Source organism: Aphelocoma coerulescens, unplaced genomic scaffold, assembly GCF_041296385.1.
Source record: "Aphelocoma coerulescens isolate FSJ_1873_10779 unplaced genomic scaffold, UR_Acoe_1.0 HiC_scaffold_78, whole genome shotgun sequence".
In the NCBI taxonomy this organism is placed as follows: domain Eukaryota; kingdom Metazoa; phylum Chordata; class Aves; order Passeriformes; family Corvidae; genus Aphelocoma; species Aphelocoma coerulescens.
The window spans coordinates 321,001-339,646 of NW_027184064.1; the positions used below are offsets into that span (position 1 = coordinate 321,001).

The window sequence follows — 18,646 nt, forward strand, 5'->3', positions numbered from 1 at the left end:
CTGAGCGCTGCTGTGCCGGACATGGTGGAGATACAGTACGAGCTAGAGTCCAAAGCAGCGAAGTGGTATGCCACTATTGACATTGCCAATGCTTTTTTCTCCATTCCTTTGGCAGCAGAGTGCAGGCCTCAGTTTGCTTTCACCTGGAGGGGTGTGCAGTACACCTGGAACCGACTGCCCCAGGGGGGGAAGCACAGTCCCACCATCTGCCATGGACTAATCCAGACTGCACTAGAAAAGGGTGAGGCTCTAGAACATTTGCAGTACATTGATGACATCATTGTGTGGGGGAACACTGCAGCAGAAGTGTTTGAGAAAGGAGAGAAAGTTATCCGGATTCTCCTGGAAGCTGGTTTTGCCATCAAGAAGAGCAAAGTCAAGGGACCTGCCCGAGAGATCCAGTTCCTGGGAGTGAAGTGGCAAGATGGATGGCGTCAGATTCCCGCTGAGGTCATCAATAAGATCACTGCAATGTCTCCACCAACCAACAAGAAGGAAACACAAGCTTTCCTAGGCGCCATAGGCTTTTGGAGGATGCATATTCCTGAGTACAGCCAGATTGTGAGTCCTCTTTACCTGGTTACCCGCAAGAACGATTTCCATTGGGGCCCCGAACAGCAACAAGCTTTTGCCCAAATCAAGCAGGAAATCGCTCATGCGGTAGCCCTTGGCCCAGTTAGGACAGGACCCAAAGTGAAGAACGTGCTCTACTCTGCAGCTGGGAGCCATGGCCTGTCCTGGAGCCTTTGGCAGAAGGTGTCTGGTGAGACTCGAGGTCGACCACTGGGGTTTTGGAGCCGAAGCTACAGAGGGTCTGAAGCCAACTACACTCTCACAGAGAAGGAAATCTTGGCAGCCTATGAAGGAATCCAAGCCGCCTCAGAGGTAATTGGAACTGAGGCACAACTCCTCCTGGCACCCCGACTACCAGTGCTGGGGTGGATGTTCAAAGCAGAGGTTCCCTCTACCCACCACGCCACCAATGCCACATGGAACAAATGGATTGCTCTCATCACACAGCGCGCCTGTATCAGAAAACTGAATCGCCCTGGGATTTTGGAAATAATCACAAACTGGCCAGAAGGTGAAAACTTTGGTCTCGCTGATGAAGAAGAACAAGTGACACGTGCTGAAGAAGCTCCACCGTACAACCAACTGCCATCAGAAGACACACGCTACGCTCTTTTCACCGACAGTTCTTGTCGCATCGTAGGGATGAAACGAAAGTGGAAAGCAGCCGTATGGAGTCCCACACGACGGGTTGCCGAAGCTACTGAAGGAGAAGGTGGATCAAGCCAACTCGCTGAACTCAAAGCTGTTCAACTAGCCCTGGACATTGCTGAAAGAGAGAAGTGGCCAAAGCTCTACCTCTACACTGATTCATGGATGGTAGCCAATGCTCTGTGGGGATGGTTAGAAAAGTGGGAAAAAGCTAATTGGCAGTGTAGGGGAAATCCAATCTGGGCTGCTGAAGAGTGGAAAAACATTGCTGCCCGAGTAAGAAAGCTGGTTGTGAAAGTCCTCCATGTAGATGCCCATGTCCCCGAGAGTAGGGCTAATGAAGAACACCAAAACAACAAGCAGGTAGATCAGGCTGCAATGATAGAAGTGTCACAGGTAGACTTGGACTGGAAACACAAGGGAGAGTTGTTCCTAGCTCGATGGGCCCATGATGCCTCAGGCCATCAGGGCAGAGATGCCACCTATAAGTGGGCACGAGATCGAGGGGTAGGTCTGACCATGGACAGTATCTCCCAGGTCATCCATGATTGTGAGACATGCGCTGCGATCAAGCAGGCCAAGCGGGTGAAGCCCCTGTGGTATGGTGGGCAGTGGTCCAAATACAAGTATGGGGAGGCCTGGCAGATTGATTACATCACACTGCCTCAAACCCGCCAAGGCAAGCGCTATGTGCTCACAATGGTAGAAGCCACCACAGGATGGCTGGACACCTACCCTGTGCCTCATGCTACAGCCCGGAACACCATCCTGGGCCTTGAAAAGCAAGTCCTTTGGAGGCATGGTACCCCTGAGAGAATTGAATCTGACAATGGGACTCATTTTAAAAACAGCCTTATTAACACCTGGGCTAGAGAACATGGCATTGAGTGGGTGTACCACATCCCTTACCATGCACCAGCTGCAGGCAAAGTGGAACGGTGCAATGGATTGTTGAAAACCACTTTGAAGGCACTAGGTGGGGGAACTTTCAAAAACTGGGAACAGCATCTAGCAAAGGCCACCTGGTTAGTTAACACCTGCGGTTCTACCAATAGAGCTGGTCCAGCCCAATCTGAATCCCTGCATACAACAGATGGAGATAAAGTCCCAGTAGTGCATGTCAGAGGTCTGTTAGGAAAGACTGTGTGGATAAATTCTGCCTCGAGTACAGACAAACCCACCCGTGGGGTTGTCTTTGCTCAGGGACCTGGTTGCACATGGTGGGTAATGCAGAAAGACGGAACAACACGTTGTGTACCACAGGGAGATCTGATTGTTGTGTGAAAACCACCTGTAGTGTGAAATGCTTGTATACCCCTGCTTACTGATTGTCACTGTCGCTGTTTGTATATAGCTGTGTATGTATATATATATATATACATATATATATGTATTAATGTGTGTGTAGAATTAGAATATCTTAGTTTGGGCATTGAGCCAACAATATGGGATAAGGGGTGGAATGTCTTGGGGTGACGTTATGATGTGTATCCCATGTCGCTGCCTATGCCCAGAAATTAATTAATTTTTGTGCCTTTCTATGACTCTAAACTGAGCCTGAGAGGGAGAAGAAAAAAACTGAGCAAACTTTCTCAAAGCAGTTTGCAGCTTGTTCAAGGTCACATAAAGATAGGAGGGTTTTTTTCCCCCAGCCGCGGCAGGGGAGTGAGGAAGCACCCGGCTTGCTGTGTTCCAGTCAGCTTTTGACCAGTTGTTTTCAGTTTCTGGTTCTCCAGAGAGAGACTGAGAGTTGGACCTTGCTTTTTCCTTCTCTAGAATTCCGGATTTTCTCCCTTTGCTACTGGACTGCTTTCAACCTCAGAGCACATTGGGAGGACTTTTCATCGGGCACAGAGGGCCTGGCCCTGGGCCAAGCCCCAGCTCCGAGGAGACCAAAGGGAGGACTCTAACGCTTTCTCAGGTTTTTCCTCCACAGCGAAAGATTTTACCATTTCACCTCATTTTCCTTTCCCGTGTGTTTGTTAAATAAATAGTTTTATTTTCTTCACTTTCCTTCGAGGAAAAAATTTATTTTTTTTCCCCGAACCTGGTGGGGGAGGGGTGGTTGTGCCTTCTCTCAGAGGATATATTTCTAAATTTGGCCAAACCGGTACAGTGACTTTGAAAGAGTTTCTCATTTTGGTTTTAGATCTTTAATTTTTTTCTATTCACATGCCTCAATGGATCAAAATTTGCAGCATTTTCAGTAATTAATATGTATTTTTTTTCTCAAATAGGGGCTTCTCTTGAGAAAAGAATTATGTTTTGTAAACATTATTTTTCTGAGTCTGACTGCATGTTTCCATTCCCTTTGCAGAGGCACAGCGATAGCTGGAATTGTTTTTGGCATAGTATTTATAATGGGAGGGATTGCTGGGATTGCCATCTGCATCTGCATGTGCATGAAGAGCAGCCATGGGACTCGAGTAGGGGTTATCAGAACGATGTACATCAATACCATCAACACATACCCAGGTAAGGAAGCAAAGTGGCAGTCCTGCAAAAGTGCCTGTGCTCATGGCAGGAGTGTTATCCTTGGGTAGTTACGGCTCCACAGTAAATGGGGAATGTGACTGCAGCAGGAGGCTCTTCTCAGTCCAGATGGAACAGCACAGGTCCTGCTGAGAAAGGCAGGACAGCTCAGTGCACAGTGTCTGGCAGCGCAGCTCTGCCTGGGCAGGTTTATTCAGCTGCTGAGTAGGCTAAGGAGATCTGGCCAGGTGACACACTTCATAGCTGGGTGGCTCATGGTGCCTACAGGAGCATGTCAAGTCCTTGCTCAGGGCCGTGCTGCATTGTGCAGGACAAACCTTCTCCCTGTGCCAGAGGCTCTCTGGCAATAGATCAGTTGTTCTTCTTTTGTGTTCTGGTTTCTGTATTTGTTCTTGTTCATGTACAACCAGCTCCTTTGCATTGTCCAATATAATGGGGACCAGGCATATCACAGAGAGGGGAAAACCTGGACATTAAGGTCTGTGGACCATGGTGCAAAGGCTTTGAGTGGTGATGTGGAGTCTAATGCAACCTGAGCTGACTAGTTTTTGGCCAGAGCTCACAAGCACTGCTGGGTGCTGCAGGATCCCAGGTAACTTCTGCAAAAGCACACAGGCATCTCTGCAGGGTGTTCCATAGTGTGTGTCCCAGGAGGGACTGCTGGCTAGGATGCAGTGCTGCATCTCTGCATCCACCTGGCACCATGCCTGAACGGGAACTTGGAATATGAATTTGGACCATGGTTGTAGAATCTTAGAATGCTTTGGGTTTGAGTGTGACACTTTACCGTGCTGTAAATTAAAGTCTCTCCTGATGGGAGAGAATTTGCTGAAAGTCCTTGCAAGGAGTTTCAAAGATAAACCGAGACGTCTCCTTTAGTTTCAATGCTTCCAGATAGTTGTTTCTTAAGTCTTATCAGAGGAACAGAGCCACTAGCATGACCTGGGTACAGTATAGAAGGAAGAAAAGTAGGAATGAGCCCAATTATCAAGATTTACACAGCCTTTTAAAGATATTTTAACCAATAGTTACTAAAACCATACATTATTTTCACTTTCTTACAAATTATTCAGTAACACGACTAGGAACTGCGGAATTTTCTATCCAATCATTCCAAAGCACTTTTACTGCAGAATATGGAGTAGTAGAAGAAGGAGAAGAAGGTTTAGAGAACAACAACAATCCTCTGTTTTGATATTTTTTACTCTTATCTATTTACTACAAAGAGAAGCCTAAAACCTCTAAATTTTTCACCCTGTGACAATCTTACATAGTAGTCTATCACCTAATTCACACCACTGTATTTTCTAGTTGTTGTCTGACTGTTGGTAATTTTTTCCAAGGTTTGAAGCTAAAACAGTGTTGTTCAGGGGGGTAAGAACCCTTAAAAACAGGCAGAGAAATATTCTCAGCACTCTGGGTTCCTACAGAGTGGACCTTGGAGATCATCTAGCCAGCCCAGGCAGGCACACGGTGCAGAGGCCATGTTTGTGCCTTGGTCAAAGTTAGCCGAGTGTTGGACGTGCTCAATGCAAGCTTGTCTGTGGGATAAAATTGTTTTGATGTAATGTTTATTTAGGTGCAGGCAGCAGCAGGGAAGGCACAGGGTCTAAGCCAGAGCTGTCACAGGGTCTGGGGCATCCCAGGGGACAGTAGGGACCCCTTTTGCCTCTGGGGCAGTGCAGTTGTGTCTGAAGTGAGTGCAAGCTGGTACATAGGGCTATGTATGAGCCAGCTTGGTGTAGAGCCACCCACTGCATCACACTTCTCAACTTGTGTAGGGTATGCCCAGCTTCTGCCCTGGAGGGAGGCCTGCTGAGACAGGGAGATTGCACAACCTCCCAGCAGAATCCCCGTGGAAAAGGCAGCCACCTTTCAGCTACGGTGAGAGAGGACACAGATCCATGATCCTCTTGGAGACCTATGCAGATCCTTTGTAACCCATTGGCTTTTACCCTCTCACACCCACCCCTGTACCCCTATAAGATCTAGCCCTCTGCCCCTGTGGGATCAGAGAGCTCCTCCCTAGCCTCCCTTCGTGGGGTGCAGGCTAATAAAGCTGCCTCATGTGGAGCTGCTATACAGGCCTCTCATCTCTCTCCTCCTGGTCCAGCCTGGGGTTTGCCTCACAGGACAAGAGCTGAAATCACTCCTGCTGAATCACTAAAGAGCTGACAGCCTGCTGAGACAGGCACCCCCTACGAAGGCACCCCGGCAGTCAAGGGATCGCCACAGACCTCTGGGGGACTGTCCCTTGCTCTGTCTCTGGAGCTCTCTCTGGAGCTGTCATGGCTTGCTGGGTCTGAGCCACAGACCTGGCTGCTTCAGACTTGCACTACTCTAGGAGCACCAAAGGAGGTGGCACCAAGCCAGTTGAGGTCTGCAAGGCTCATTTGCCTCGATTCTGCACCATGTGAAAGTGGCCACATTGTTGAAGAGAAAACCAGATCCTGGATGCAGCATAATGGTGTTTATGCAATTCAGTGACATTGTTAATTACAAATCCAGGAGCAATTGCCTTGGGATAACTTTGGGAGTTCATTGTAATAAAATGCAAATGTGTTTACTGCATGAAGCCTTGTCATCCCACTCTTAGAGATCCCCTGCCTTTATATTCCCTCCTGTTGCATCAGGTGCATTATGTATACTTATAGGCAAGCTATGCAATATTTTTTATGCATTTCTTTATCATACCAGTCTTAATGTCTGTTTTCTCCCTCACACCCTTATGTTCCAGTTAGACGGAGAGCATCTATAATCATCCTTATCATTTCAACATTGTTTTGCGTAGAGAGATGAGTATGAAGGAAAATGGCATTACTCTTAACCATGCTGAAGAGCTACTTCAAAAATGAATAGTTGCTGAAAGCTGTAAAAACAAAATGAAAACTCCAGGGCTGTAACTTTTTCCTCCTCAAGTCTGCTCCTGCAATGACTCACCCTTATATCTCAATCTCTAGGCAGTTTGATGCTACACGCTCAAGGTCTCTGGTGCAAATATCAGTTTGACTACTTCTTCCTCTTAGCAGCAGCAGCAGATTTTGGAGGATGGGGAAGCTTGGAAATATTTTCTGTGTTCCTTGCTGACACGAACACTTCTGGAGTAATGACTGACCTGGTTTGGCTGCATGGCTTGTGGCCAACACCTGCCCCTGTCATTACCTGTTTATGGACAGGAACAGCAGGTGTGGGGATGCTCATCCTTCTGCCTCAGGCATAGCAGCAGCCCAGTGTAGGGTTTGCCCAGCCACTGCCCTGGAGGAATGTCTGCTGAGATAAGGAGACTGAGCAATCTTCCAGCAGGACCGCCCCCCCCCCCCCCCCCCCCCCCCCGGGAAGGCAGCTACACTTCAGTTATGGAGAGAAGAAGACAGACCCAGAATCCTCTGGGAGACCCTATGCAGATCCTTTGTAACCCATTGGCCTTTACCCTCTGACACCCACCCCCTGTATCCCTATAAAGCTAGCCCTCTGCCCCTGCGAGGGCAGAGAGAGCTTATCCCTAGCCTCCCCTTCACCAGAGTACGGACCAACAATAAAGCTACTTCGTGTGGAACCAGCTACACAAGCCTCTCGTCTCTCTCCCTGGTCTGACATGGAGGCTGCCCTGTAGAGCTGAGCTGAAATCATGAGCTGACAATCACTAAAGAACTGACAGCTTCTGCACAGGCCCTCCTAGCTAGCAGCTGAGGGAAGACACCGGGCCTCAGGAGGGTGATTCCTTTTGCGACCATCTCTCCGGACCGGTGACAGCTTCCTCGGTCAGAGCTACTGACCCCACCCCAGCTGTAATAACTGGCGCCCGAACAGCCATTGGACCCCGGACCTTGGATTCTTGGCCTGAGCTGCGTCTTGACCATGCCAAGACAGAACCAGCTGTTCGTGTGCTGATCCTCTGAAAAAAGGACCTACGTTTTAGCATGGCCTTTTGGAGGGGGACAGTTTGAGACACTCACTTCTCTCACCTGGGGAAGAAACCCCTGAGGATCGAACTGGCCGGACCACCCCCCCAGAAGACGTTTTTTGGACTTCAACAGGAGCCAGCCCCAGCAGAAGATGGGATTTGTAAGTTTCAAATCGGGCTCTCCTCTCTTTCTTGCACGCAATACTTTTAAGTCCTTTTTGGGTTTTTTCTCTTTTTTCTGCTGAGGGAGGAACTTAAATGGGAAATAGGCAAGCTAAACCCAGCCTTTCCCAATTTGAGAGAGACCTATACCACTTTCTTCTAACCTTTTTCTTAAAATCTGACTTTAAATTCTCTAAAGGTGTTCTTTCTAAGAAAAATCTCAAATCTTTCACTAATTGGATATCTCAAAGTTTTCCTGATGCCACCAAAGACTCTGTCCTTTCTGATCCATTCTGGGACAAAGTGGGGAAGAAACTCTATTCCTCTCAAGCAACTGGAAACCTCTCTGTTTCCAAATTCATTCCTTTATTTCATTTAATGGTTAAAACGTGTTGTGCGACTAACCCACCTCAGCCAAACCCGTTCTCTGCCCTTCCCCCCTCCCACTCCCCCTCTCCACCTCCGGCAATGGCCAGCCAGAGCATGGAGCCCACCTGCCGCCCCAGCCCTGGCCCGGCTGGGGCGCCAGCCGCCCCACTTCCCTACCCCAATCCCCTATTCCCAGCAGTTCTCCCATACCCAAACCCCCCTGCTTGCCCCCTCGGTCCCGCTGCCACCCCCCAGGCAGTGCACACGAGACCCCCAGACCCATCCCCCCTCCCCGGAATGGACGGCTCTGAGCCCCCCCCAGCCCAATCCCCCTGGTATTTCGCAATCCTTCGCGCATGACACCACCCTTCCCCCTCTTGCACCGGCTTGCTGTGCCTCTGACCCCCCCCCCACTCCACTGCGTCCCTGCACCCCACCACCTCCCTACTCCCTGCCGCGTCCCTGCTCCCTGCCGCGGCCCTGCTTCCCGCGGCCCTGCCCCCCCCACCCCACCACCACCGCAGCAGCCCCGTCCCAGCAATGTGTTCCGCCGCTGCTGCCCCTCCCTGCACCCACGGAACAAGCATGGTACAACATGGGGCTGGTCCCACACAGCCCCACGCACGCACTGAGGGGCATGGAACAAGCGTCACGCCCCCCGCCAGCATCTGCTCCTCTCGCCGCTGGCGGAATGCAGCTATCCGTGCCACTGCCCCAGGCTGCTGCGCTGGAGCAGAATCTCCCTCCCCCCTCCCCCCACCGCCAATAGCCCCGCCACCCTGGCAAACGCTGCCAGACCCCCTCTCTCCCCCCCCCCCCCCCCCCCAGCTACATCTTACGCAATCCCTGCTACTAATCCCTCTCTTCCTACACTCCCCCTCCTCCTACCACGGGTTCTTGCAAAATCCCCATCTCCACTCCTGCCCTAAAGCCCACCGCCACCCCACACCCTCCTACAGCCCATGCTGACTCCACATGAAATTGAGAAACCGCCATCACCTGCAACCCAACCTCCCCCCAAACGACCTGCTGCTGTACAGCCTCTCCAGCCCCATGTTGCCACAACAGACCCCCTTCCCATCCCTCAAAACACCCCCGATCCCCCGCTACTCCCGTCCTGGCTAAAGGAAAGCTGGCATTTCAAAAATGCCGCGCTACACCCCCTGTATCACAGCCCCACCCTGCAACAGCCGAGCCCTCATTTTCACATGGACAGTAGCAGCAGCTCTAATTCTGAATCTGAGGACCGCTGGGCACAGACACACAGAGAGGCGAACTGGGAGGGAGACTGGGAGCTAGCCCAGAAAATCTCAGCGTTCCCAGTCATTAAAGGGAAAGGGAGGAAGGGTGGTCCATCAACTACAAAAACATGGGAACCTATCCCATACAAAGAAGTCAAAGAGCTTTGCAAGGCAGCAAAAGAACATGGGAGAGGGTCACATTTCTTTAGAAACTTTTTAGAAGCCACTTTCTCTGCCTATACATTAGTACCACATGATATTAAAAACAATATTAATTGCATCCTTTCCCCTGCCGAATATATGTTATGGGAAAGGCATTGGAAGAGACATTTAAAAACATTGTCCGACTCTTATGCCAAAGATGCAAATCAGACAGATTGGACAATAGAACAACTGGCTGGAGAAGGTGACCTCCAAAAACCCTCAGATCAAGCTACAACCTTACCTGAAGTAGCATTACAGGACATAGCTATTGCAGCAAAGACATCGCTGCTCCTTACTCCAGATGATTCTGTTCCTACACAATATTTCTCTAACATCAAACCGTCAGCAAATGAAAGTTTCATTAAGTTCGTTGATTGTTTAAAAGCTAGCTTAGAGAAACAGATAGAGAGTCCTGATGGATGAAAGGAACTTTTAGATAAACTTGCCATGGTAAATGCTAACGAACAATGTAAGAATATCTTGAGGGCCCTACCCATGGACACAGAACCCACAATAGACCAAATGGTAGAGACCTGTACCAGACACACATCCACAGAAAACACAATGACCCAAGCAGTTGTAAAGGGCATCACAGAGGGAGTTTCTGGTGCATTTGCTGCAGCAGTCTCTAAGGAGAATGCCCACTGTTTCTATTGTGGCGAACTTGGACACTTTATAAAGGACTGCCCACAAAGGTCACCCACCCAGGACCGTTGTGCCGCCTACCGAAGGCACCAGAGACAGCAACAGCACCAGCAGCATTCAAAAAACTTCTATCGGAGCGTGGTGTCAAGGCCCCGCGCTCAGGTAACAAATCAAAGGCCATACTACCCCACCCACATCCGATCACTGAGAGCAGACAACTGGACCTCAGCTGGCACCATCATCCCAGGCGATCCCAGAACACATGAGAAGGATCCAACACACGGAGCGCTACCGATCGGAACCAGACGCCAACTGGTAACATCACTGCCATTTAACTTTGTTGACAAGCGTTTTTATTGTATTCCCACAGAAAAGTATGGACCGCATGACGGCCCATGGGACATTCTTATCCTAAGCGATACCCTCCATGGTCCAGAACAACTCTTTGTATTACCAGAGATACAAACAGTGCACCCTGGACAAGAGATTCTTGTCCAGCTTTGCTGCACGGACACACCTTTCTTTCTCCCACAGGGAACACCGATTGCACAAGCCTTTTTACTTCACAGAACCGCCCAGAACAGCTCCCTCTCAATCCAACAGCAATGTGGATAGCGATTGTGGGCTCAAACAAACCGACTATAGAGTGCAACTTGTTCTGTAAAGGAGAGAAGATCTACTGTCCAGGGATGCTGGACATCGGAGCAGACATGACCATCATCGCCCGCTCCGAGTGTCCAGGGAATTGGGAACTGGAGCCAGTGGCAGGTATGATCTCTGGGATTGGTGGAGTTGCAGTATCCATGAGAAACAAACGAAATGTCATCACTGAAGGACCTGAGGGCAAGATACCGACCACCCGACCATTCGTGGTAAGGGCCCCCATCACCCTATGGGGCAGAGACCTTCTCTCCCAGTGGGGTGCCACCCTCACCATTCCCAGCCAGGATTTCTGACTGGGGCCACTGAGAAACGTGTGCTAGCATCTACTCCCCCGCTCACCTGGAAGACTGACAACCCAAAGTGGATAAGACAGTGGCCCCTTGAAGAAGAAAAACTCCACACGTTGGAAGCCCTGGTGGAAGAGCAACTCGCCAAAGGTCACATCACCGAGACCACGAGCCCCTGGAATTCCCCTGTCTTTGTGCTGAAAAAGCCCAGCAAAGACAAATGGAGACTACTCCATGACCTATGGAAGATCAATGAGGTCATTGAAGACCTCTGCAACCTGGCCTGCCATCCCCATCGATGCTGCCCCGAGACTGGATGCTTGCCATCATAGACATAAAAGACTGTTTCTTTAACATCCCGCTCCATCCCCATCCATTCGCCTTCTCCATCTCCTCTCTTAATGAACAAGCCCCACTCAGAAGATACCACTGGCTCGTCCTCCCACAAGGCATGAAGAACAGCCCGACCATCTGCCAGTGGTACGTCGCCCACATTCTGTCCCCCGTCAGAAGCCTGTTCCCAGAAGCAATCATCCACCACTATATAGATGACATCCTAATTGTGCATCAGAAAAAAACTTATTTGGACAGAACTCTTAAAAAGACAATTGAAGCCATAGAAGAAGCAGGGTTCGAGATCCATGAGGACAAAGTGGAGCACTCCAGCCCATGGACTTACCTTGGCCTCCAGATCCGTGAGAGAACCATCATACCCCAGCAACTCACCATCAAAGAGGATCCCAAAACCCTAAGGGACTTACACAGCTTGTGCGGATCCATAAATTGGATATGCCCCTTACTAGGAGTCACAACAGAAGACCTCACTCCCCTCTTCAACCTCCTCCGCAGCAGTGGAGACTTGGACTCTCCGTGTGCCCTCACATCTGAAGCCCGAGATACCATCACCAAAGTCCAGGAAGCCCTGTCTTCACGCCAAGCCCATTGCGTCGAACCCAGCTTGCCTCTCCAGTTTGCAGTTTTGGGTAAGGCTCCCTGTTTCCACGGACTGATCTTCCAATGGGACCCTCAACTCAGAGACCCTTTGCTGATACTTGAATGGGTCTTCACAAGCCATCAACCTACAAAGACATTAACCACCTTCCAAGAAGTAATGGCACATTTAATAAAAAAGGCCAGAACTTGTCTCCGCTCTCTTGCAGGGTGTGAGTTCACATGCATATACTTGTCCTTGACCACTGGAGATCTAAAGCACTTGCTCCAGACCAATGAGAGCCTCCAGTTCGCCCTAGATAGCTACACAGGCCAAATTTCCATTCATATGCCAAAACATAGATTTTTCTACCGTGATGCAGCTTTTAAATTGATTCCAAAATTAATCCAAAGTAGAAAACCTCTCAAAGCTCCGACCATCCTTACCGATTGGTCTGGCTCGTCCTATTGGTCTGTCATGACTTGGAGGCAACCCAATACCCAAAAATGGGAGTCTGATATCCAAATAGTAGAGGGATCTCCACAGATTGCCGAGTTAGCAGCTGTTGTCAGAGCCTTTGAGAAATTTAAAGACGAACCTTTTAATTTGGTCACAGATTCAGCTTATGTCGCTGGCATAGCTATGAGGGCTGAACATGCTTTTCTAAAAGAGGTCTCCAACCAAATATTGTACCAGTTGGTTTCTACATTAATTCATTTAATCTCCCACAGAAAACAGCCTTACTACATTATGCATGTGAGGTCACACACCAACCTCCCTGGTCCCATTGCCAAAGGGAGAGCAGATGCACTGGCCATGCCAGCAGAGACTGCAAACGTCCCTGACATCTTTGCCCAGGCAAAGTTGTCACATGCATTTTTTCACCAAAATATTCCTGCCCTCGTCAGATGTTCAGGCTCTCAAAAGATCAAGGAAAAGCTATCATTGCAATGTGCCCAAACTGCCAGAACTACCAAATACCATTTATGGGTACTGGAGTCAACCCCCACAGTCTGAACAGCTGCCAATTGTGGCAAACCGATGTAACCCGCTTCCCATCCTTTGGGAGATCCAAATACGTGCACGTGTCAGTCAACACCTTTTCTGGGGCAGCGTTTGCGTCAGCCCACGCAGGGGAAAATGCAGTCCATGTCATCAAGCATTTTCTCCTTGCCTTTGCCACCCTGAGAGTCCCTGAAGAAATCAAAACAGATAATGGGCCTGCCTACACCTCTCGCAGGTTAGAAGATTTCTTCAACCAGTGGGGGATAAAACACAAGACAGGCATACCTGGCAATCCCACAGGACAATACATCGTAGAAAGGACCCACCAAACCCTCAAAAGAGTCCTCAATCAGCAACGGAGAGAAACAGAAATTTTGTCTCCTGTTGAAAGACTCTGTAAGGTTCTCTACGTCAGTAACTTCCTAAATGGTACCTCATCAGAGCCTGACCCCCCAGTACTCCGCCACTTCTCAAATTCAACCCAGGCTAAGCTCAAAGAGAAACCACCAGTGCTGGTGAAGGACCCAGAATCACACCAGGTCTCTGGGCCTTTCCAATTGATTACCTGGGGGAGAGGCTACACCTGTGTCCAGCTACCATCTGGCCCGAAGTGGTTCCCAGGAAAAAATATAAAACCATACTTAGGCCTTATAAACACTGCTCCCACAAACACCAACAAGAACTCTCCTGAGTCAAATACAAAAACCAGACCAGCTCTGCATGGAGGTGAAGATGTCGCCAAATGCCCAGAGAAAAAGATGGTCCCACCACACAGCAGCAGACGAAACAGAAAGCTGAACAAAAAGCTACGGCAAAAGTCAAGCCATAGGCCAGACACAGCCTGAAAAACTGATCCTTAGTTTATATGTTACCACCCCTTTTACCCCAAAATACCCCCATTTCCCTCAACCCTTGTCAAACCTCCTTAAACCCCAAAACCTCCCCTCTCACCACAAAGCTAACAAATCTTGCTTATACTCCCTCTCAGAAGCCCCATCCCTGTCCAAAGATGAAATTTATCTATGTTGACCTTTTTGGATGATGGGAATAACAGGATGGATTGCATCTTTGATTATGGGAGCTTTGTGGGCATTCATTGTAATTATTATTGTGTTACTTATGTTCTCTTGCCTCCTACGTTGTTATCCCTAGCCTCCCCTTCGCCAGAATACGAACCAACAATAAAGCTACTTTGTGTGGAACCAGCTACACAAGCCTCTCATCTCTCTCCCTGATCTGGCCTGGAGGCTGCCCTGTAGAGCTAAGCTGAAATCATGAGCTGACAATCACTAAAGAGCTGACAGCTTCTGCACAGGCCCTCCTAGCTAGCAGCTGAGGGAAGACACCGGGCCTTGGGAAGGTGACTCCTTTTGGGACCATCTCTCCAGACCAGTCACAGCTTCCTCGGTCAGAGCTACTGACCCCATCACCAGCTGTAATAGCCCAGTGTTCAAGAGAGCAGGGCATGCTTTTCATGGCACTCTGGGATTTGAGTTTCTCTCCCCCATCACAAACATCCTAGGTTTCTCTTTCCACTCTATGCTAGTGCTATTTCACTGCCAGTCTGCCTGAGACATCTATGGATGGGACAGGAAAGGTTCTCCGGTGACATAAATGGAGACATGAGCAGACTCTGGACCTTAAAATTTGTAGAGACTACTCTAATTGGATGTTGATACAGAGCCTTTAGTTCCTACCATGCTATCATTCTGCATCACTTACTGTCTCTTTAGTCACTGAATGAATCCTTTTTCTTTAAAGTTATTAGAAGTAGTTGAGAAACAGTTTTCAGCTACTTCTGAATATTTTTCTTGTATCCTAAATGCCTAACCCAGTTTACGAATGCTGGGCTCTCCTCAGATGTCTCCATTGGTATGAACAAAGTGAAAGCTTTGTTTTCCTCAGCCCAAGCTATGTTAAGAAATCTGGCATTTGCCCTGGGAGGCATGATGCTGATGTGTTTGCCATGGTGTGGCACATCACACACCTGGAGATCCAGAAGGTTGTTTGAGGTGTCTGTGGAGATTAAGAACCCTGACTGCCATAATTTTGACATGACATAAATCCCTGCTGCTGCTGGAAGGGAATGGATCTGATAAAAGCCCAGCCTTTTTCCCCTGTGTAGTGGGTTGAACCTGAGTTGATGGATAGTCTTTTAGACTAATGACGCTTCTCACAATTTACGTATTTAAACTGCATGGAAAGGCGGGAATTCCCTTTTGTCCGAGCTCGCCTGCTGGAAGGTGGGGGGGCTCCGAGCCTCCAGGCCCCACCAGGCCGGGCTGGGGCCACTGCCTCTTCCCCCCTTTCCCAACGCCGTGGCACGGACCCTGGGTCGCTGGGGGGGGGACTGTCCCAGAGCCGCAGGCAGCTAAAACCAGCCATTGACTGCCACACAGCTAAACCCATCCAGCGCTGCTTCTGGGGACAGGCGGATCCTTCTCCTCTCCATGCGGAGCCGGCGGAGTCAACGGGAGCTGGCATATCCTTCTTTCTGCAGCCAGCACACATCATGGTGAACTGAAGAGGACACCACGCAGCCAGCAGCACAGAGGGAGTGAGGCTTTCTCTACCATAAAGCCTGAACAAGGACACTCTTCAACATGGCAGCTTCAGAGTCAGAGAAAGTGAGTCACATGAGACGAAGCTGAAAATGGCGATGGGAGAAAAGAGGGTGGTGCCGCGATTCTCGCACGTAGCTTAAAAACCTTCTTGCATGCCGTGGTAAGAAACTGTAATATCACAAACTGTTTGTCTCTTTAATCCATTTGAAGTACATGGGGGGGATGAAGAATTCACGTGTGACCTGTGAAGATCATGAAGAGTGCCTATGCCAGGCTATATAGAAGCAGTGAGAGGCTTTTAGAGACTTGTGGCAAAGAAAGCCTTTGTGTGCAGGCCAAAATAACTCATCCTTAAAAAGATTAATAACCGCATGTGATGGCCCATGTCTTGCAGTGTGAAGGAACTGTGAGATTTTTCATGGGAGAGATGTTTTACACCACAGCAGATTGATTGTTTCCGGGCGGGTCTGCTGTTGTCGGCAGTTTGGGAACCACGTGCAACTGAAGAAAACCCTTTTTTCCTTAAGCATAAGAGAGAGACTTTTCAAGAACTGCAACACTGACTAAAATCCCATGTTCTGTTATCCTTTGTGTGAGTTGGGTAAAAGGAGAGAGGTGCTGGAAAGGGGGGGGGGGGGCAGGGGATTTGCTTTAATTTCTTGTTATTTCTCTTTACTTTTAATTCTATTAGTAATAAAACTCTTTCATTGTACTGCAACTGTTTAAGGTTTGTGCCTGCTTTGCTTTCTCCTAATTCTTATCTCACAGAAGGAAAATAAGTAAGTAATGAATATTTTGAACCAAAACCACTACACCCTGACAAAGTTTAGCTCTGCCACATTTGCCTGGTATCAGCTGCCATTACAGGTACTCAAACACTGTTACTGCCATTACAGGTACTCAAACACTGTTACTGTTGGTGGGCACACAGCTAAGGAGTGAAGGAAAGGGCAATAAACAATGACTCACATTGATATAAATTGACTGTATAATGGCAGCCTGAAAAAAAAAGAATGCATTGCCAGGAGGTTTTATATCAGTTGCATGCAAGTCTGCATGGATGGATGTCAGCAAGAAAATACTTGAAGGCTGCATCTGAAAAACAGGTTTTTATATATGTCTTCTTTTTTTTCCCATTGCAGTGCCTCCACCACCATACAGTTATGAATATGAAATGGAGTACCGAGCTGACCTACCTCCACCTTATACTCCAACCTCACAGACTGTGATACAGTATCCCCCACCCCCTCCATATCCTGGATATTCAGGGAAATAATTAACATGGCTTCACATGGATATTGACTGCCTGTTGAAACAGCCAGCACTATTGGGACAATGTTATTGGCTCAGGGACAAATAGGACTGGGTTTTGCATCAACATATGTGGCCAGGTATTGAAATAACTTGCAAAGGTTGCCATGGCTCAGGATGAATAAAAATACTGTCCACTCTGGGCCATCATGTTTCATGATTAAACAACATGTGACCAAAGAAACAGTTCCTGTAAGTTAGTGTCTGATGAGTAGCGCTTAACACCAGTTCTTAGCTTCAGCTGCAGCACATGGAAGTGGGTCTCTTCCCATGTAGGAATGTGTAAGTGGTGCAAATGGTTCAACAAGCTGTTTTAAAAGAACAAGAGGCAGCTGCTGGGGCTTATTCCGGGGGAACACAGCAACTGTTGTCTTGAGGTAACTGCTCTGCCTTTCTTTGAAATGGGGGCAATAAGCAAGAACAAGGAAGATGAAACTGTTTTCTGTTTCTACTTCCAGCTGGTAATACCCAATGATCACTGTGCATATTGGTCTGATAATCATGTTACAAGGAGAAGGGTTGTTAGAGTTATTTAGTAACTAAAAAAGGATGGGTATTATTTTTGGCCAAGTGCAGATTTTTTAAGTGCCTATTTTTAAGCAGTTTGTGACTAGTTTATGAACTAAAATGTTAACATAAGGAAAATTTTTGTATGTGAAATGCTCTAATTTATAGCTGATTAACTTTTACCTGGACTTTAATACTCTATACATTGGAAATATGCTAAAATGCCTTTTATATCAGCAAATGATACTTTGATTTTAGTATAAAAATACTGAATCAGCAAAACTCACAAGTGGGAGAAGAAATGCAAAAGAAATATTAAAACATCATAGATTTTACTTCAGTTCAATTGCATAAAACCAGGGTTTTAAAATCATATTATTTATCAGTAATGAGGATGTTCAGCCTTACTAAAGAGATGAGGGTAGAGACTGTGAGCATCTGATTACTTTTGAATATTGTCTTGGGTATTTTAAAACTTTAGGTCACCAAGTAATACTTTTTGTATTTGTCATGCATGTTGTTCAACCTTACTTATTCTCTACTATATGCAGTCCAGATCTTTATTATTTAAAATGTTCCATGTACTTATGAAGCTAACCGTAATTCTGCAGCAGCTATTTGACTTCAGAATAGAGTATTCCATTACCTAAAGCATAATCTTTCAGCATTAAGACTATTCTTTTTCTCGGGTTTATATGCAAACCGCAAGGAGTGGGTCTCTTCAAGGATTTAAAAATACTGAATGCTCTTAGTTTGAGTTGGGTGTCTGAGGAGTTTGAGACTGCTACAGCTGTGGCATCAACTGCAGGTTACTGCTGATTCACGGAGATCAGAATGTATTTAAATATTTTCCAGTGTAGCCTGTCTGTTCTTTTCAAGTGTATCCATGTCGTAACAAATAAAAAAGCAGCTTGCAAAAAGGAGATACTGTATCCCAGTAAAATCAAACTCTCATCATCCCCTAAGTCTGGTGGTTTTGGTATTCAGTACTGATTCAGGGAAGAACCTTTAACTGAGCATAAAATTTATTCAGAGACATTCTTGGAACAAGACCTTACTGACTGTTCTTGCTCAGATTTTGCAGTTGTATTTGTCCTTTCCAGGCTGACTAAACTTACCCCTTGAAATTCCACTTTGAA

The 18,646-nt window shown here is 47.8% G+C and overlaps 1 protein-coding gene across 2 annotated transcripts in view; it reads left to right on the plus strand.

Annotated features, from left to right (window-relative positions):
• Positions 1-18,411, plus strand: part of CYYR1 (cysteine and tyrosine rich 1) — a 91,554-nt gene extending 73,143 nt beyond the window's left edge. For both annotated transcript variants that reach the window (XM_069000235.1, XM_069000236.1), the window contains exons 3-4: positions 3,539-3,696; positions 16,832-18,411. In XM_069000235.1, the coding sequence (XP_068856336.1) occupies positions 3,539-3,696; positions 16,832-16,965 (292 nt within the window). In that variant the 3' untranslated portion in view covers positions 16,966-18,411. The remainder of the gene's footprint in view (positions 1-3,538; positions 3,697-16,831) is intronic.
• Positions 18,412-18,646: the final 235 nt, after the last annotated feature.